Below are 20,657 nucleotides of genomic sequence, written 5' to 3' on the forward strand. Positions count from 1 at the left end.
ACAGACACCTTACTACTCCGTCAGCCTCTCTCAGGGCACACTTATTCTTACACTAAACCTTGAATCTTATAGAAGCAGTCGTGGCCATCAGCATCAACACCCAAACGCCGCTCCCTCGGACTGGCGGCCACTGGGACCCGCCGGCCTCAGGCGAGCCCACGCACCCGCCACGCTGCACGCGAGGCACAGCCTCGCACACCCCCCTGCCCCCTAATGGAATGTTCCACTCGCGACGGGTAGGCGGCGAGCGCCCGCAGCTAAGCCAACGGATGGGACGTTCCACCGCAGGAGGAAGGCGGGGGGAAGGAGGCCGCGCCCTTGGAAAAGCCCGCCCGCCGCAACGTCCCCCCTCCACCGCGGCCGTTAAGGGGGTGTGGCTTCCGGGCGCCGAGTTCGAAAGAGGAGGCAGGCGCCGCCCGCCCCGCCATGACTCAGTCGGTGGTGGTGCAGGGTAAGGGGTCGTGGCGCCCGGAGCCCTCCCCGCCGCCCCTTCCCCGTGCCTGACCCGTGTCTCTCCCCTTTGCAGTGGGCCAGTGCGGGAACCAGGTGGGCTGCCGCTTCTGGGACCTGGCGCTGCGGGAGCACGCCGCCGTCAACAAGGTAACGGCGCCGCATCCCCCGTCACCTCCGGCCGTTGCTGGCCTGAGGAGGGCGGCGCGGCGGTTGGGGCGAGCCGCCTTCCGCACTCGCCATGGGGAGGCAACGGTGGCCCTTGCTTCGTTCCGTGTTCTTTACTGTGGCTGCAAAGCACTGTATTTGTTGGATTAAACTAAAGCCGCTTCATTGTGAGCAAAACTACCCCCAGGTTTTTATGCCGTTTTACAAATCGTCTCTAATTCAGATGAGCTTTCTCTAGCCTTTCCACCTTGAAAAGCCCAGGATGTCTCCCGACAGGCAGATGTTACCATGTTTGAGGCAGTTAGTGAAAAGAGAGGGTTGTTCAAGGCAGATTCTTTGCCGCTGGCAGTAAAGCAAAAAAGCAGCCCACCTTTGTTTTCCATGTTAGCACATGCCGTGCAGTGACTTACTGTACAGTTGTGCTGACCAAAATAGCGGCGTAAAGATGGCATAGGAGTGTGCTGAGTACCCTGAACAAAAATGCACTCTTCTTGTCATGACTATAAAGATACTGTTTCCTGGTAAACACCGTCTGTTAACAGATAATGACGAGCAGTCCTTCTCAATGCCTTCTGTTGAAGCAGCTGTAAAAAGGCAATGGATGAAGTTCATATCCATATGGAGAGTCTCTTGGTTTTAGTGTTGTAGGGAACAATGACTTCCAAATTCTGCTTCATCAGATCTTTAGGAATATGGTAAGCAGTCTGTAAAATAATAATGTTAAAGTATTTAAACTTGCCAGGTCTCTTTAGCTTTGTGGTGAGGTAAGTAATTTCCACGCCACCCTTCAGCAGGGAGTTTAGGGATCACTGATTCAGTGTGATGTGCTTTCCTTTCCACAGAACTTCATGGACACTGGTATCATGGGCCTGGAGCCCATGATGAACTGAGTGTTGCATCAGTGATGAACTGAGTCAGCTAAACAGCTATTCAATTTAATGATTGCATTGGGATCTTCAGTAAAATCCTAAATCTTTAAAAATTAAGTAAGAGTAGTTATTTAATCTTGTGCTGAAAAATTAATTTCCTAGTTACATCCTCCTGTCAGTTTTTAATATCAAGCTGATGCTTCAATGAAATGTTCTTTTTAGTGCTGACTAGAGCTAGTTGGATTCAACATAGACGTTCACTCACTTTTTGAGTGGGGAGGTTTGACAGGTGACCTTCAGAGGTCCTTTCCAACTTAAATTATTCTATGAAAAAGCACTGCGAATTTCTGACATTACACATCATCTTATGTCATGTTGTTTCCTTTTAGAAAGGAATTTATGATGAAGCATTAAGCAGTTTCTTTAGGAACATAGATACAAGGTAAGTCTTCTTTTCAAGCAGCTCATGAGTTTAACATAGTAGATCAACAATTCTAGTATCTTCTCTTAACCTAAGTTACAGTTTTCTTTGTTTCAGGTCTTATTTAGTTTGTGCTAGAAAAAGATTTTGCTTTTTTGTATTCTCCTCAAAACACTATCTTTACCTTTACATTTTAACTATACTTACTTCAGTAGTTAAAGGTGTTGAAAGTGTTTGGGTTAGTTTTCCTTTACTTCTGTCCCAAAAATGCACAGTCAGGATCTGATAGCTTTTGCCGTTGCGAATCACGATCAGACTGTAGCCTTCTGAATACCAAATTAGCAGCATTTCTTGAAGAGTTGTAAGAGGAATTGTATATAAGGTAGTCAGAAAAGGTTATGTCAGTTTTTAAATCCCTTTTATCTGATTACTTTGTTACACAAAGAGTGGTGGCTATGATTTTTTTTTTTAAAGTTAACCAATTCATACCTTAAGAGCATTCAGTCATCTCTTATCTGTCCAGTTACAAAAATCCTTGCAGTCTGCAAGAATAAAACAGTTGTGCACTTGGATATTGCTGTTGCATTTTAATTAATTGAAAACCATTTGACCGGCTTCTGTTTCCTTCCATCATATGGCAAGGCTGCAGTACAGCATGCAATTTTAACTTAAATGGCATTGAAATACTAATAGTTTTGTCTGAAATTTTACCTCTTTGAAAGAACATGCAAGTGCATTGGAGTTTATCATTGCGATTCCTTGTGGGCATTTCCTAGAATATCTTTTTTTACACCAAGAAAATTTGGTTGTGAACAATGTCTGTGTTTCTGTGTGTGCCAGATGAAACCACCAAATTTATAATTGACACGTTGGCTGCAATAGAAACATCTGTGTTCTCTCTGTAAAGAGGAAGGACTTATCTCACTGAATACTGTAGAACTTTCAAGGAAGATTCTCCTGCCTGTGAAACAGAAGAATGATTTTTCAAATCTTGTCTTTTCCAGGAGCTGTTCATTTTCCCGTTGAAACAATTCCCACTTTTAACTGTAGCCTTGAACCATAATTTAGTTAGGGAGAGTCATTTCAAACTGTTGCTCAGGCTGAGGTTTTGGCCTTTTGTTATTGTTGTGGGGTTTGTTTTAGTTTTATCAGAAAGAACTGGTTCACCTCCCAGGTCGTTGCAAGCAGAAAACCCTATGTCATAAAAGTGACAAACTTCAGTCTTCTATGCTATGCCGTACCACTGTTCAAAATAATTAATCCAGGTGGGTTATCTTGTCAGAAACAGCTATGAATGACACTCTGGCAGAACCAGACAGACTTTTTTTCTGTTATGATGATGATTAAACTGTGTAATATTGGAAATGTGCTTATCCATATGTATGGTTTTATATGCAGAAATGCATGTCTTAAGCCTAGGGGATTCTAGGGAACATTGGGATTTTTTTCAGCAATTGAATCAAAGTGATTGAAAGTATGGGCTGGCATGAAAGACCACAAAGACAATAGTAAGAGAAAGAAGTGTTGATTTGGGTTTTTTTTTTTTTTCCCTCTTTGAGTTTTGTTAGTCCCTGAAGAGAAATAGAACTTCTGTAGCTGGATTTACTGGTGCTATTGTTGACTCATATAGGGAATTGTGTAGGCTAGAGGAATCACATGAGTACTGGAGGCTGCTGCGAGCTGCTGAGCTAATGAGAAGTGTCTGGAGAACTGCTTTGAGTGAGAGGGTGGAAGATCCTTGAGGAATCCAGTGCAGCCCCATACTCTCTTCCCCTCGTTCCTGATGGGACTGAGCATGATCTGAACATTTGGTGCTGTAGTGAATTTCAGCTGATGTTTTCGGAATATTATTGTGGCTGAATGTAGAATAGTCTAAGAGATACTTTAAATTTAGGCTTGACCAGCCCCCAAATTAGTAAATAATTGAGGGGAAAATTAGATCCATCTTCCAGTATCCCTGCCTTTTTTCCCTGTGTTCAATATAGTTTGGCCAGACCAAAGTATCTCATCCTTTGAGTGCAGAAGCACCAGCATTCATTGTGGAGAAAATGTGATGGTACACAATGCATAGTCCCCTAGGTTGGCTCAGTACAACCCATCCTGGAAAAAAAGGAAAATTAAGCTATGTCAGCCCAGCATGATTTCTGAACTGGTAAATCTTAATGGCAAAATAAGGCAAGCACTGTGCTGTGCTAGTGCAGTTATACAGCTTTCACACCTTGAGCAGTAGTACAGTACTGTACTACTCCCATTGAAAAGCTAGTGGTGCTATTTGGTGTGCTGTGTTCCATTATATGATGCAGATATACCACATGCTGAATAAAAGATAATCCTTTCCAGTTTTGGCAATGCTTGTAGAATTACCATGGAGCAGAGGCTGTATCTGAGAGTAAACTTTCAATGCTTATCTTTTCAGCTTCCTGAATTACTGCTTAGGATATTTCTGATTGAGATCGTGTCCTGTAATTGCATTACTTTAGGCAATTATGAGGTCTTTCTTAGCAGCATGTTCAGGGTGTTTCTGTTTGCTTACATTGTAACAGTCCTCTGAAGACGAAAGATTATGGAGGCAATTTTATTCTAATATATATTGCCTTATTTTCTATTACGATTCTGAGCTTGGATTTTTTTTTTTCCCCCAGAAGTGGTGGTGATGGTCCTGATATTTACAAAGGAAAAATCTGCTCTTTAAAAGCACGAGTAAGGCAATCTATAAAGGTCATTCTTTTTATATTGCATATTTATGTCCAACTGTGTAGGAATTTTCATAAGGTCCTTATAATTGCGTATGTTTTTAAATACTACTTTGAATAGTAAAATTTCTAATAGTAACTTTTATATTTCAGTGGAGTAATGCAGTTTGCTGCCAGTCTTGTTGAGTAATTTAAATTATAATTTTAATAAAATGATTGCAGATACTACCAACCAAGTTTTCATTTGAATTTTCTAAGGAGTGGATTTCTTTGAGCCACTTTAAGTGAATAAGAAGCAAGAAAACTTGAAACATAAAAATGCTTTAATTTCTTTATTCCTAAGTATTGGGGCAAAATATTATAAAATTTTAATAAAATTGCATTATCTGTAACAGTCCTATGGAACAACTTCTAGCAAATCAGCCAAGGTGAATCTAGTTGGTCTCCTAGTTAACAACTAAAAAAAAGTTTCTCTGGAGCACAGTAGAAACAACATACCTTTTATATTGTAAATAATTTTATATTTCTTTGTGTGATTATTTTGAAGGGTGGTTTGCTTACTGACTGAATTTTAATTCTTTCCTTTCTCAAAGGCACTGTTGATTGACATGGAGGAGGGTGTGGTAAATGAAATTCTGCAGGGACCATTGAGGGATGTGTTTGATAGCAAGCAGCTTATCACAGATGTTTCTGGTTCAGGAAACAACTGGTGAGAACCTCTTCAGAAAGCATTTCTTAGCAACTAATTAGATGGCATTTGAAAAGGGAAATGATAACAGTAGCTTTCTGGTTCATTCTGCACCTGGGGAGCTGCAACATATTACCAGTAAACTTTGGAGTCACTGTTGCCTGGAGGAGAGCTTTGAAAAGCCTTTTACAGAAGGATAATTCTGCTGATACATCATTTTGTCTATTTTTTCTTCCTCTTTTTTGATTTTCTTTTTCAAAAGAACATGCTTTTTATTTTTGTTTCTTTGGCATTCAGCTGCTTCCATTGCTCAGTCAAAGCCATAATCTAGTTTGAGACTCTGCAACTAGGGTGGAAATGAGATATATGAACAAATGCACTTCTGATTTCTAAGCACCACAGTGCTTTGTGCATATAAACTACATTACCAAAAAGAGAAATTCAGAGAAAGATTGATTAACATAATGAATTCCAAATATTCACTGAGACCTTAATGCGCCTTTAATAATATTTAGTGCATTACAAACTGGAAAGCAAATCATCAGCAAATGTACCAAAAGAGAGTGCAATACAGGGAATAAAGCATCCTGTAACTTCACCATCTAGCAGGCAAGTGTGTTGAAAATGAGCTGTTTGGGGTTTTTTATTACTGGTAGCAACTGACTCGCATGGTACTCAAAGGAAGATCGGTACGCGTATTACATAGGGATATCCTTATTGTTAAGGAGTGTATAACTTTCATTTCATAATTACAATTTGATTATCCAATGTGGAAGTTTAATTCCTTATCGGTACAAAGTAATAGTGCACGCTCCAATGCTGTGAACTTAGTGCTGTTTGCATCCTCAAAATTAAAACTGTATCCTGACTCCCATATTCATGTGATGTAGTCGCAGCTGAGCACCTCTCACAAATTAGGTGTTGCACCCAGCCTGGACTCTGAACTCTAAAATGTCGAATAGGAGAAGTTAAAATAAAAAACTGAAAGATTGATTGTTGGATTTTTTTTTAAAGCACTTTTCATATCCTCAGGGCTGTAGGTCATAAGCTATATGGCTATCAGTACCGGGAAAACATTGTGGAAAAGCTAAGGAAAACCGCAGAACATTGTGACTGTCTACAGTGTTTTTTTATAATTCATTCCATGGGAGGTGGTAAGTAATTTTTTTATGGTTAGTATGATTGCACGAGCCACAGATGAAAAAGAAAAACCTGGATCTTGAAAAGAAGATCAATGTAATAATCTACATCATTCAGAATGCAGAATAAAAAATCTAACACAGTCCAATTAAGTGGACCTGTAATTATTTATTATTTGTTTTGTTAGAGCACTGAGGAGCCCTAATCATGAACTAAGGTAAGTGCTACCCAGAACAAAAATACAGCTAAAATTTTAAGTACCGAGGCAGTGGGTGGATTGAGACAGGTACCAAATACAAGGAAACACTGAGGTATTACTGATCAGAAGAAGGGATAGTGACCTCAGAACACTGACATCATTGTTGTAATCAAGTTATTTTTAATTGGGGGGGAAGAGTTTTCCGAAAGGCTTTGAAGGAGACTTCTAATGTTGCTTAACTTTAGAAAAACTTTAGTTTTCTGTTTTCCTTCCACATAATTCTCTTGAATCTAGTCTAGCTACTTTATTAATAAATCAGAAGGGAGAATCCCTTGCAGTGTCAATTTTGCCATTACTGTATTGCCACTAAGCCTTCCTCCCTCAGAAACATGGCGGGAGCATGTATTATAACTGGTTATGATGTGGAAAAAGACACAGAAAATAGCTCTAAATATGAAGCAAGAGTATTGTCAAGGGCCTTTTTTTGTGGCCATTTGCTTAATTTGAGAGACCCTGCAGATAGTTTCTGTTATTACAGAAAATTGCTGTCTTGTTCATAGATGAAATTGTCTGCTGCTGAGAATGTTAGCTGTCCAAGACAGAAAAAACACAGTTCAGTTCTCTGATTTGAACTCTGTTATGTGCTTAGTGCTAATGAGGAAAAAAGCATGTGTGCTGGGGGAAATGGGTTGTTCTATTTTGACTGGAGAATGAGAAAACTTTGTAAAGAAGCCCCAAAAGGAAAGTAAATAATTGTTTGGGGCAGTTCAATGTTTTTAAACAAATGTTTTATTTCAAAATTCAAATTAAAGATTTTAAAATAAAATAAAAATACTAGGTCAGAAAAATGTTGGTTGTGTAACAGGTCTTTTTGGTTTGCAGAAATTTTTGAGATTGTATACTTCATCCTGTCTGGTACACTATGGAAAATACTTTTATCACTTAATTATTTTCCTGTCTGGGAAAAACCTTTCTGCCTTAATTTACATCTGAGTAGCCTCCACTGTCAGCCAAATGCTTCAGAAAATATTCATTAATATATATAATTGAAACATTGTATGTTTCCAACATATGAGACTTAAGGCTTAAGATAACGTGGGGAACCTTTTATCTTCTCTCATTCTGTCTTCATTCATAATTAGGGACAGGATCTGGTCTTGGAACTTTTGTACTGAAGTTGCTTGAGGATGAATTCCCAGAAGTATATAGATTTGTTACTTCAGTTTATCCCTCTGGTGAAGATGATGTTATTACTTCTCCATATAACAGTGTTCTGGCTATGAAGGAGCTTAATGAACATGCAGACTGTGTGCTACCAATAGAGAACGAAGTAAGAAATAATATTCTATTTCTGTCAATTTCTTTTTTATTTGACTGCACATAGGAAGTGTTTCTTCCTTCTGTGTATTGATTTGAGTTTCAAGTCTTAAAACACATTTTTATTTTTTAAAGTAATAACTGAACTCGTAAGTCACTTGCAGGCTTTTGAAATTAATATGGGTATCACTAAAAACTTGCTCTGCACCTTCAAAGTAGTCTAGAGTGAATTTTTTTGTGTCTGTTCCAAGGTAGACAGTGAAAAGCTTCTATTTACTGAGGCTGAGAGTCTTATATTCTTTTAGCAATCAATTTGTGCACAGTATTAGTAGAGTCCTGCAAGGGAAATGACTAACCACTCCAAATTCCAACAGACTTGACTTTACTGATTAGTGATATGGGCATCATAGGCATACCTGACCATGCAAACCACTAGACTCATTTGAATCTAACTTTGACTCTTTTGCTGTTTGCTTACGAACAAAGCAAGAGAAAGTGAAATATATTTAGAGAATATATTTTTGCTTTCACAGGAATTATGAAAATTTAAAATGTAATTTTAGAAGGTGAGAATTTTGAATAGTTGAATAAAATTCAGTCTTCTGAGTCAAGCTGTGTACAGGTTTGTGACGTGTAAGGAACAGACTTTTAGAAACACTTCAGTCAATTGGAATTGATCAAAAGTTGGACTTACATGGATCAAAGGTATAATCTTTGAACTGACAGTACCATGTCTTAGCTGCTTCTTTAAGATTGATTGAAATGAAAAATTGGGGTACTGAATTTGAAAGCTCTGTGCTCAAGACTTCTTGTACGCTTTTTTTTTCCTCTCTCAAAGTCTCTGTTTGATATAGTTAATAAAATTCATCAGATGATCAATTCTGGGAAGCTAGGGTCAACTGTGAAGCAAAACAGCTTGGTAACATCAAGTGCAGGCAGTGCAAAAACTGTACAAGAGAAGCCATTTGATGCGATGAATAATATCGTAGCCAACTTGCTGCTGAACCTGACAAGGTAAAGTTACAGGTTATTCCTCTAAAAGTAGTATTGCTGGAGGTGGTGTGTGCTGCAAATATGCAGACCTGCATCAACTCAAAGAATATTAATTGTTTTCCATTTGATATGAGTCTCCTCTTTTTTTAAGAATTAGTTAATAAATGCTAAAGTATTTGGAAGTATTCAGATTGCAGAGGTGTTGCACTAGCCCTGATAGTCTTAAAACTGAAGTAAGAGAAGGTTTATAGGCAGAAGGATATTGTATTCCATTAATGCTTAATGGAGCCCAGGGAGGTTTGCCTTTCTAGGCCAGTTGTATTATTTTATAAATACTGTCAGATCATTGTTGCTCCTAAACTGTCTATTGCTGCAAGAAACTCCTGGTGAAATATACTTCTGGAGTATTGGCCTGCTTTTCTTTTAAACAGCTTGTCAGGAATGCTAAGTCATGCGTGTTTTATTATAGCCTATTTGTTAAAACTGGTATTCAGCAGCTATGTCCACATACTGAAGAACAGTGCTGAAGACTACAGTCGGGAAACAAAGTCTTATTCTTGATGATTTATTGTTATATATGTATATATGATATAATGAGAAGTGTAACTAAATAAGATATAGCACTGTTACTGCCAAATGTGAAAGTTTAGTAATTATACATGAACAGTTTCTTGAATGCTGTGTTGTTTTACTGTTTTATTGTACAGAACAGTTGACAAATAGATTTAATGAATGTTTACATTATAGAAGTAATTTACTTAGTTTATAACAGTTTTATAACATTTTTTTAATTTTTCAGCTCTGCTAGGTTTGAAGGTTCCCTTAACATGGATCTTAATGAAATCAGCATGAATTTGGTTCCATTTCCTCGACTTCATTACTTGGTTTCAAGCTTGACTCCTCTGTATACATTAGCTGATGTTAATGTACCTTCTAGAAGGTAAGAAAAAAATATAATGGAAGCTTTACATTTGAAGCTTAATTTCTGATTCTTCCATAGTTTTCATTAAAAAAATTCTGTTCTATAACAAAATTAAGGGTAGAAGTTCTAAAAGTTTTAAGTCTGCCACATTTTCAAATTCGTCCTGCTGATTTTAGGAACATCCTTTGTCCTTTTTCTCTGTAATGGTTGAGCCAGTAAACTTGAAATGTATTTTTATCTCTGCTGGGAAATGTTCCTGTTGGAAAAATGTATTACTTAGATAGGACCCACACCACAAGTTCTTTTGAGTAACAGTTTGCACTTGACTCACAAAATACTGTGAAGACAAACAAGGAATTAAACTAGACTCCTTGGGAAATAATGGCATCTTACTTCAGTCTGGAGATGCAGTGAGCCTATTTAACAGCTTATTGTAACAATAAGCTGACACTTCTCAAATTTTGTGAGATTATTTATCCCACTGACATGGCAGAAAAATAACCAGTTAAAATAGATTTTGCTGGTTTTAGTGAATTAAGTTCGGTCAGCAAAAGGTCCAAATAGTGATAGAGGCAGCTAAGGGTAAGTGATGGAAGTGTGCAAAGTGGAGAGGAGGGCAGGACCACCTCTTTTCTGTGATAGCAAGTTGTGACAATCAGTGGGATCTCTTGAAACCATACCCTGAGGAGACAATACAGTGCTGGAGGGAAGGTAGCAGACTATGGGGAGATGCTCGCTCAATCATGTTTCAGAATGAGGTGGGAACACTAATATTTTTGTGTCCTTTATTTAGTTTTTTTTTTAATAGGCAGATTGTGGCAGAGGTGATTTTTAAAAAAAAAAAAAAGATGATAGATGCAGAGAGTTTGGAACAAATCAAAATAATAGCTTAGATGTTATGGGTCCATAGAAACCTCCTCAAGACACCATCTTTGATATCCTACAGTACAGTGGAACTTGCTTAAGGAGGTGAAGAGAGAAAGAATATGATCTGCAGTGTCATCTTTTAAAGCAGTCATACATGATAAAATTAGAATAAGTAGACAAATATGTATAGTCTGTCTTTTCCTAAATCATTAATCAAAATTAATACAGTTCTAAGATTCATTGATCCTTTTAAATAATGAAGTGTAACAGGCAGATAATCAGTTCTGTAAGTGTCAGCAGCACTTCGGTATTCCTTGTCAGATCCTTCACAAGCACTGAGATTGTCCACTCAAATTGTCATATAACCAGAACCTCAAGTAGTTAAATCCTTTTACATATTTTAAATACTTTGTAACTGTTGACCTAAAATTGCCATAATACAGGTCTCTTAGTCTGTCTGCTTCTCTGACTTTAGACTCAACTGTGGCTTGTAACATGAGGGAGAACAGAGGGAAAAATGGTTCTGGTGTGTTTTTAAAAACTTCTAATGCCAACATATTTACATATAAAGGTTTGAATCTTTTTGCTGTCATTCATGGTCCCAGGTTAAATGTACCTTTATGTCCAGAATTTTATGAACTTTTAAACCCTGAAGGTGGGCATTCTGAAGAACTTTTGTAGCCTGCTTTAGTATGAGTAGATTACTTTGTTTTCTTTTCACCTAGGTTGGATCAGATGTTTTCAGATGCTTTTAGTAGAGATCATCAACTAATTCAAGCAGATCCAAAGCATAGCCTCTACCTTGCCTGTGCACTTCTCGTTCGAGGAAATGTGCAGGTTTCAGACCTTCACAGAAATATTGAAAGGTTTGTAATACCACACAAAGTAGTCATGGTATTTGTTATTGAAACTGTTGTCAGTTGAACAGAGGACTCTCACTTCTCCTTTGAAGAATTTCAATACCAAATCAGTTTACTCAGAAACATTTTTCTTAATTTCAGAAGGGAAGAAAATGTAATTAATTTACGTAATGAGTTAGAATAAGTCACAGCATTCTTGGATTTCCAAATAAAGGGAGCTGACCAGATGTCCCTGTGCTGCTCCTCTCATTCTCAAAAATGCAAAAGAAAGCAAAGCCCAACCTTCCAGAGGTCTCCTGCCAGTAAAGGATGTTGGAGGAATAAGTTCTATAGTAGAAGTTTGTTTTTACTGAACAGAAGGCCCCTCTCTTTCATGGTTACTTTCACATAGACAGGGAATCATCCTTATTTTAACAACTCTGTATTGTTAGCACTCTGTTTCTACCTTTTACACTACTGATCTACATAGTTATAACAGGAAAGACAGGCAAGCTTTGCATACAGAATGGAGCTTACAGACAGGTGGGGGGGGGAAATTTCTGAGAATCTAAAGCATTTTACTTATTTCTAAACTGCAGGTAGACTGATTGTCCCCACACAGTATTAATCTGCCCCTCTCCTAAATCTCAGAGTGCTTGCAGTCCCTTTTATAGACATAGCTGCTTGTAACTTTACTTTTCAAACCCTGATACATTAAATTAACAAAACAAAATTGGTGTTTGCAAGTTAAATTTAAAATAGACACAGTGTTTTAGTCTGAAGTCTAAAATGTCTTATTCAAAATGATAGTTACAACTGGCTTGCTTAGTTCTGAAAGCTTAAATGTTAACCTTTTTGGACTGTTTGTTAGAAAAGGAAACTTAAGCTTTGTGTTCTTTACATTCCTTAGGTAACTGAATTTTTGTATCACAGGTTGAAGCCTTCCCTGCACTTTGTCTCCTGGAATCAAGAGGGCTGGAAAACTGGTTTGTGTTCAGTACCTCCTGTGGGCCATTCCCATTCCCTTCTGGCTTTAGCAAACAACACCTGTGTAAAACCAACTTTCAATGAACTCAAAGACAGATTTATGAAGCTCTACAAGAAAAAGGTACAATTCTTATCATTATAACATCCGTAGCCACTAATCATTAGCATCTTGCATTATTGGGAAGCAAATGTTAGTATCACAAAGGGACTGCTTAAAAGTAACAGCCCAAGATTTTTATTTGTGTTACCTGTCAAGGAATCATTCCAACAGCTGCTGCTTAAAAAGCGTAAACCCCTTATTAATCTGTACCTATCAGGCAATATACTTACTTTCTTCAGCAATGAGGCAGTATCTGACAGATCTTCCTGCTAGTTTGTGGTGGGTTGACCTTGGCTGGCCACCAGGTGCCCACCAAGCTGTTCTCTCACTTCCCTTCCTCAGCAGGACAGGGGAAGAAAGTACAATGAAAAGCTCGTGGGTCAAGATAAGGACAGGGAGATCACTCACCAGTTACTGTCGTGGGCAAAACAGACTTGACTTGCGGAATATGAATTTAATTTATTGCTGATTAATAACAGAGTAGGATAGCAAGAAATAAAACCAAAACTGAAAACACCTTCACCCCACACCCTTCTTCCCAGGCTCAATTTCACTCCTGCTCCTTCTTCACTGATCTTGGTGTCTGCAGGGCTGTCTCTCTCACATTTTTCTAACTCCTCTCCCTCACAGCTGTTGTGAAGCATTTTTTACCCCTCCTTAAATATGTTATCACAGAGGCACTACAAGCATTGCTGATGGGCTCAGCTTTGGCCAGCAGCAGGTCCATGTCGGAACCGGCTGGATCTGGCTCTGTCCGACATGGGGGCAGCTCTTGGTGTCTTCTCACAAAAGCCACTGCACTCCCCCTCGCTACCAAAACCTTGCCATGTAAACCCAACACACAGTTTGGTCAGGGGTACCCAAGAAGACAGAATATGAAAAGATGGATGTGTAAGAAATCAGTAATATCGACTATGGTTCCATACGGCATTGTTACTAAAGTTGCCAAGTATTTAAACAAGGGATGTCATGATATAAGTCTTTAAATCTACTTTCTACAGTGCTTTCTACAGTGCTTGCACTCCCCTGTTCAGTGCAGGCTATATGGTACTTTTTGAGCCAAAGGAATTACGTGCCAAGAAAAAGGATAACACTGAATTTTTTTTTTATTCTCATAGGCTCACCTTCACCATTATCTGCACATAGACGGGATGGAGCAAAGCTGTTTTTCTGAAGCCATATCGTCTTTGTCTGACCTAATAGAAGAGTACAATGAACTGGATGCCACAAAAGGTGGGCCTAGAACAGATCCATTAAGACTGAAGATAGCTGTTTAAAGAAGGAAGAACTGATCTTTTTAAAAAAAATTTCCCCCAAGCATCCAACCACTTCAGTTAACCAGAATGAATTGCAGCATGCTTAGCTATTGTAATTCCAAAGTGAGACTGGGACAATGGCTTCCTCAGCTCTGAGAGGTGTCATATTAAGTGACAGGCCCAGCCTGTAAGAAAGATTTGGAGGCACCTAATTATGGCAGATATCAGTAAGAGCAGTATTCCTAACTGTAGAGTAAATTGATATACCTTATACTGTAAAGAAAGAGAGGTTGTAGCAGCCAAAAATGTAGTTCTTTTCTCAGACTTTCAGCTTATGGTAAACTAAAGGCAGGCCTTGCTTCAAAGAAGAATCACTGTTGCTAGATTTGTTTTTTAACAAGCAACTATGAAGAGAAGAAAAGCCCACACAGTCTTTTCAAAAATGAAAGCAAGTCTCTAATGAAACTGGTTTCTTAAACTTTGCAGGATAGTAGTCATTCCAGAATGCTCTAAGCTATGTTCGTAGCTTTAATATTTTTGCTTCCATGTTGTACTTAGCCGTACTAGAGCATTCTGAGTTGATATCAAAATTGGCAATATCAGAAAATTCAACAAAATTTTGTTTCAAGTATTATACTTGGAGTATTAATTAACATATTATTTTAATTATTCATATTCATGAATGCTGAGTTGCACTTGATAATGAGACAATACAATATACCTCTGAGCGAAACATGCACTTATAATGAAGTTATAATGACGGTTCAGAGAACAAAGTTTATATGCTTAAAAGAACACAAGTAAAATAGATGTTTTAATATTTATAATTACGGGGGTAAGTAGATTTTTATATTACAATAAGAACTTTTACAAAATAGAATGTACAGCTATTTCCAGTTGCTTGCCAGCCTTGGCTGTCTTAGAACAGCAAGACTAGCAAACTGTTACAAATCAGAATGGATCAATACAATGATTTCTTAAAGCTTGAAGTCCTTCTAGCAGAGTTGGAGTGGGTGTATAAGTAAGCACAATTTTCAATGTATAAGTCCAGAGGTATTCAATAAAACATTATGATAACATTTGTTGGGAGCATTTTTTTTAAGAAAACATTCTAAAAATAGTCACTTCCTTGAAATTTTACATCTATTATCTGCAGGTGCCCACTTATTTGTTCTTTTACAAGTGCATTGTTTATATTCACAACACTAGAGAAAGCTTATCTGCTGCAAAAAGCAATCTGAGCTTAAAATTGACTTCTGTTTGAAACAGCATTGATGTGTTTTACTATTGCAGATATGTAGTAGAAAATGTGAATTTGAGAATCAGGAATCATAGATGAAGGAAATTTTTTTTTCTAATAGGTTAGAGCATCTATGAATTTACATGTATTTGTCTTTGTGGGCAACAACTTGTTACAGTGGGGTACAAAGCTGTCTTGCTATGCCTTTTTTAATTACCAAAAGTTCTTGTTTTGACAATACTAGTGTTATATACATCCTTCTCGAGAATGTATTTCCACATGTAAAAACAATTACGTTTAAAAAGATGCACTCTTATTTGCATTTTCCAGGTGCTATTTAAAAAACTAATATTCACATATGTAGTTTCACTATAAACATCGCTGTGGCAGGGGTTTAGGCTAACTCTTCAGGGTGCAAATGTGCTGTTGCACTCTCAGTATGTTACAGTCAATGGTGTAACTTGTCATACAACTTTGAGTTCGGAAAATATATCTCCTGGAGCACTGCAAATCCTCTGACATATGCACGATGTTATCCACATCATCTTCCACTTAAAGAAGCCTTCATTGGGACACTCAAACTGTACAGTGATCATTTTGGATTTATTAGGTATGCAGCACCTCTTGTCCAAGCACACCCCACAGAAAGTTAGTTTGTAGCTTTGAGTAGTTGAGCATCCGGAAAAAACTAGTTTCTCTGCTGTAGGAAGCTGGAATGTTGGTTGACATGTTTTTCCTTTTGGAATCTTTAATATAAAACCAAAGAAAAGCCTGAGTTTTTACACATTAAAAACAGAACATGTAAGAAAAAATTGCAACATTTACATAGAAATATGTTGAAAATGACTCCTTCTGAAAGCTGTCTTATTTTTCTTTATCAGTCAACAAATAGAAAATATTTTCTGAGTGACTGAGCACCAGGACAGCACTAGCAGCACTTCTATTGCAGGACATCATATTATTTTGTTTGAAATTACACATCTGTAGTTTACTATTGAAACCTGAAGGCTGAAGGTAGAAAACAGAGAAGAGTTATTTTAAAACCCTTAAAAAAGGAAGATTTTATATTATTAGTTGCTAATACATCAATTTTTCCATTACCTCCAATATTTTCATTTTCTGTTAGGAAATCATTTTATATTAGAAAATACCTTTATTGTCTTCAGTATATTGGTCAGACAAGGCTGGATGAAGCACAATCTCTTTTCTTTTTTCATTTCACATTTTCCGTTTTCGTTGGTCACTCTGCTGGATATGCCTATGCCACAGGTCCTGGAACAGGGTGTCCAGGGAGTTGCCTGTACTAGGCACTTTTTCTTCAAAACTAGCGGTAAGCTTCTGTAAGCTAAGACAGCAATATATTATTTATGCAGCAGAACAGCCCCAAAAGGGTTAATTGAAAATAAAAGGATAAGCATTTGATTTCTATTCATGAAGGTGCTTTTGTAGGTAAATCTGAAAATGAGGCATAAACAAAGTTATACAAAAGGTGGCTGAGCTGCTGTTAAACTTTACTGACACTGGATACTCGGATCCTAGCAAGGACTACGCAATTGCATGTGTTGTACGGCCCTCCAGTTTAATGTGATGGAAATGTTATGTGGAGAGAGCTATTTGTGGAATTTTTTGAAATGTCCAGAACGGAAGAGACATTGAAAAGTATTTAAGGCCGAGCGTAGCTTGAAAAGAGATGCTGAAAACATTAATGTTGGTTTCTTTGTAGATATTGTGAAGGCTTTAGGTTTTGTATTGAGGAATAAAATGCTCCAGTCACTTCTAGATATGACCAAAAAGCCTATTTTCTGATGAATTAGGGCTGGATTAGGTAGAGTACATTTAAAAAAAGAAACAAAATCGCAGTGCAAAAGTTCATGGTGAAACTCTGCAAAAAAAACTGACTATGTGGAATCTGCATTTAGGTAAAAGCACAGGCAGAATTGCAAGGATACCTGGAAAGTAGACAGCAATTTAAAGATCTCATTGCAGCAAGCAGATTAAAAGCTTGTCACAGATCTGCAACAAATAAAGGGAGGTTAAGTGGTCATTTATACTTGGTACATTTTTTTGAAGTATGACCTAGGTACATCCCTATGTATCTGAATTAGGTAAATCAAATTGACAAAGTGAGAAAACAAAGCAAGAGCAGTAAAGTGAAACTTAGCACTTGTTACCGACACTAACAGAAAAAAGACTTTTCAAAATAGATATTGGCCCATTGAGCCATTCATGGAATTCACGCATGAGTTGACACTTTTACTGGGAAAGGGAAGGGGGAAGACCTCACTTTGAAACAAAAATTTCAAGGTGCTTTTCTTCAGAGGGTTTGTATCACCTGAAGAATAGCATCCTTCAGCACATACAGCCACCACAGGAACAGGCTGTTAGGGACCCTGAACCAAGTCAAATAGGAAGCGTGCTTTGCAAGCTGGATATCTTTTCTCAAGGTTGTGTTGCGCAGTTGATTCAAATTCCTGAGTAAACGTTGTGAGGTGCAGTGTTGCAGTCAATCAAGGAGTTACTGAAGGTTGGACTTCAGCTTCTGGATCTGCTGAAGCGCTACAAAGTAAATGGCTTAATGCTGTTCTCCAGGTATCTGAAATACAGCTCCCCACAAACCCAATTAATATATTTCATGGGCTCAAATGGTTGGTTGCCATTGTTTTCAATGTCTTATGTTCTCTCTTTGATCAGATTAGCAATGTTCTCTAGAAATGAAGTCTCTCTCCATTTGAAGTCAGTTGCCTTACCAAGTGTGTGTTTATACAGAGCATTAAGTATATTTCATAAAAAGGCTTTGATACTAGTTATAGGTATTGTATCATAATTTTGAAGTAAAGATGAGCTTCTTTTTTTATTTCTGCTAACTTACATAATCACTGCTAACGCGTTAGAAGTTGTCCAAACTGAACTTCAGATTTTGTAAGCGCGTCTATCTGCAGATTGACTTATGTGCGTCTACATATTTACACAGCAGTCTTTTATGAAGGTTTTCTGAGAAGCTTTGCGATCCTTTTAGTTTTATTTTATTGATCCATGATGATGATTCAGGCCATAATTTCCCCACAATTCAAGCTGCCACCAACTAAATGGCTCAGCTTTCTGGTACCCACATGAGTTGTAACGAAGATGAGTTTCACCATGGAAACTTGCATATGCACAGGGAAGAAGACAGCACAAGCGCAGGCAGCTGTGGCCAGGGAAGGGCCAGGATAGCTGCTTCTGGCAATGGTGCTTCCTTAAAGCGAAAAAGAGAACTACAGTGTTAGCAGCAGAGCAAGAATGAGGTTAAAGGGAGTATCAGCTAACCCTGGCAGAACTGCATGGATAAGCTCGTGTATGCTTTTGATCAGACTGAATAGAGAAGAAATTGGGGGGAGCATTGTCCTTGCAGTGACCTGAAATTTTGTGAATTCAGGAAAGCCACTATGGCAATTTTTATCAATTTTTTTTGCTTTCTATTGAAAGAAGAGGCCTGCAACATGTTTATGTATGTGAAAACCAAGACTCCCTGCCACCACGAAGCAGGAGAAAGTGAGACAGCTCCCAGGCTGCGAAATGGCTGTCCACCAGCAGCCTTAATTGGTCTGATCTGATGAGTAGTAAACTTCTGCAGAAAGATAGAAGGTAGCTTTGGCCAATTCCCTGGTGACAGAAGCCAAAAGGCTTTTTGCTTTTCATATTCATCAGGTTTAGAGAAAAGAGTCTGTGACCTAAGAGTAAGAGGGATAATTGGGACAGACCAGTCACCCTGGCAATGGCCTTCAGCAAGAACTGAGAAACTGCCAGTGCGTTGCCTGCCTGGCTGCTGGAGCCAGGGACGCTAAATGCAGCAAGGCTCATGTACGGAGAAGTTTACCAGTGTAGCCAGGCATACCTGACATCAGTCTGTAGTTTGTTGATTGAAGCTGCTTGTGCTGGGCCGGGCCACAGATGGATTGGCCGGGCTTCTTTCTGCCCGTAACCCTGACGCAGGGACTTGCTCCTAATCGTGGTGTGAACACAGGTGTACATCCAATCGCACCACTGACACACAGGCACTTGTAAAGGGGGTTAGGTTGGAAGGTCTGCCCGTTAAGATAATAAACTCCATTGAGCTCACATCCTACAGCTACCAGATCTGCAAATGGTAAACAACAGTTACTAACACAGGAGCAGCACGTGGTTCCTGCTTACAGAGTGCTAAAACGCGATCGGCCTTTACTGCACCCACAGCTTCGAGTTCTTCCCAGCCCAAGCACATATTTTTCTTTTTTTTATTTATGCCCAATGATAACTACAGCTTAACTTTAAATCAGTCATCAACATGTCTGCAAATAACAGGCTTGTGCACAATGAACTGGTTTCACTAACGCATATGAAGGTAAGTTTAAAGACAGTCCCAGCCCTACTCGCAGATTCTCTGACCGAGCAGTTGGAGGACTAAATTAGGATAAACTGCCTAGCACAGAGCTGTGCAGCACCAGCAAGCAGAGTTTTCCTCTAAAACCGTTCACCTGCATGGTCCCACCCTCCTGGATTTCAAGAAGGGAACGTGAAAGAACAACTTACATGCACACACGCCTGTTTCATACCTAGGCTCGTCTTCCGAGTAGTCGCAGTAGAGGCCTTTGTGGGGATCACAGATGTCTGCTTCATTGCAGGTCTCTCCTGACTGCTTGGCACAGACCTTACAGCAGCCGCAACCGTCCTTCACCAAGCTTACCCCGGGGGTGCAGGTTGGTACAGGCGGGCATCTGCACGGCCAGTGACAAACCTCCTTGCGCTGGTGGACTTCACCAGTTTCTGAAGGTTTTTCTCCAGGCTGCGCTGGTGGGCTGTGGGAAAACTTACACACAGGGGGATATTTTGAGAGCTGAATGCATTATGCGTAGCTGGGATAGCATAAAATGAGGTTGGGATGGAAAAACCTGTTAAGTTGCGTGAAGGTACTTAACATTTCTCGTCTCACAGGATCCAAAGACAGAGAGGCCGTGAGGTTTAGGTAGGATACACGACCAATTTCATCAGTCACTGTCATGCACTGAGGTGTCATTCCACCAGTGAGCCTGGCCTACTGCTTGTATGAAACACAATTCATTGGTCTTTCCTTTGCCTTCAATAGTAGTAGAGCCAAAGTAGGGAAAAAAGTGTTTTAAAGTAGATGGTGGATTTGTATTAAATATTCCTTCCCACAAACCTCATATAAAATTAATTAGCTTTTGATTCCTCCCACTGTTTGATAGCCAGCCACTGCCCTTGTGTGCCACTTTGATGGCAAAAGCCTTTTAAAATAGTAAACCTCTTTTGAGCATTACTTTTGCTCCAAGATTTGAGAGCTGTTTGGGAAGGAGCATTATAGTATTTACAAATTCTCTTGTGCTAGATGCAAAAATTGAACCCTAATAAGGGAGGCTAGTAGCTGCACTGAGCTTAATAGGTCATTTCCTAAGAGTATATCTATTCGCATGAGTAAGTGTTCACTGAATCCAGGGCTTACAGGGCAAAGACATATCTCTAGAAGAGACTTGT

General features: G+C 38.8%; 2 protein-coding genes across 2 annotated transcripts; one reads left to right on the top strand and one right to left on the bottom strand.

Moving 5' to 3' along the window:
• The first annotated feature begins 426 nt into the window (after nt 1-426).
• On the top strand, nt 427-14,982 carry TUBE1 (tubulin epsilon 1). Its single transcript, XM_050894714.1, has 12 exons — nt 427-451; nt 527-600; nt 1,877-1,929; nt 4,551-4,608; nt 5,195-5,310; nt 6,322-6,443; nt 7,771-7,958; nt 8,784-8,959; nt 9,738-9,878; nt 11,453-11,593; nt 12,500-12,674; nt 13,772-14,982. The coding sequence occupies exons 1-12, from the start codon at nt 427-429 to the stop codon at nt 13,928-13,930; spliced, it is 1,428 nt and encodes a 475-aa protein (XP_050750671.1). The 3' UTR covers nt 13,931-14,982.
• Nucleotides 14,983-15,613: 631 nt separating this feature from the next.
• On the bottom strand, nt 15,614-20,181 carry CCN6 (cellular communication network factor 6). The gene is made up of 5 exons (XM_050893956.1): nt 20,057-20,181; nt 19,698-19,963; nt 19,024-19,266; nt 16,301-16,494; nt 15,614-15,895 (listed from the first exon to the last, which is right to left on the bottom strand). The coding sequence occupies exons 1-5, from the start codon at nt 20,179-20,181 to the stop codon at nt 15,614-15,616; spliced, it is 1,110 nt and encodes a 369-aa protein (XP_050749913.1).
• Nucleotides 20,182-20,657: the final 476 nt, after the last annotated feature.

This window comes from Gymnogyps californianus, chromosome 3 (genome assembly GCF_018139145.2).
Source record: "Gymnogyps californianus isolate 813 chromosome 3, ASM1813914v2, whole genome shotgun sequence".
NCBI lineage: Eukaryota > Metazoa > Chordata > Aves > Accipitriformes > Cathartidae > Gymnogyps > Gymnogyps californianus.

Excerpts from the sequence above, each read along its gene's own strand:
- TUBE1 (XM_050894714.1), top strand. The coding sequence starts at position 427 with ATGACTCAGTCGGTGGTGGTGCAGG. Across the intron at positions 4,609-5,194 it reads TCTGCTCTTTAAAAGCACGA|GCACTGTTGATTGACATGGA; the intron begins GTAAGGCAATCT and ends CCTTTCTCAAAG. Across the intron at positions 9,879-11,452 it reads GTTAATGTACCTTCTAGAAG|GTTGGATCAGATGTTTTCAG; the intron begins GTAAGAAAAAAA and ends CTTTTCACCTAG.
- CCN6 (XM_050893956.1), bottom strand. The coding sequence starts at position 20,181 with ATGACACCTCAGTGCATGACAGTGACTGATGAAATTGGTCGTGTATCC. Across the intron at positions 19,964-20,056 it reads ACCTTCACGCAACTTAACAG|CCCACCAGCGCAGCCTGGAG; the intron begins GTTTTTCCATCC and ends GTTTTCCCACAG. Across the intron at positions 19,267-19,697 it reads TGAAACAGGCGTGTGTGCAT|ATCTGGTAGCTGTAGGATGT; the intron begins GTAAGTTGTTCT and ends TACCATTTGCAG.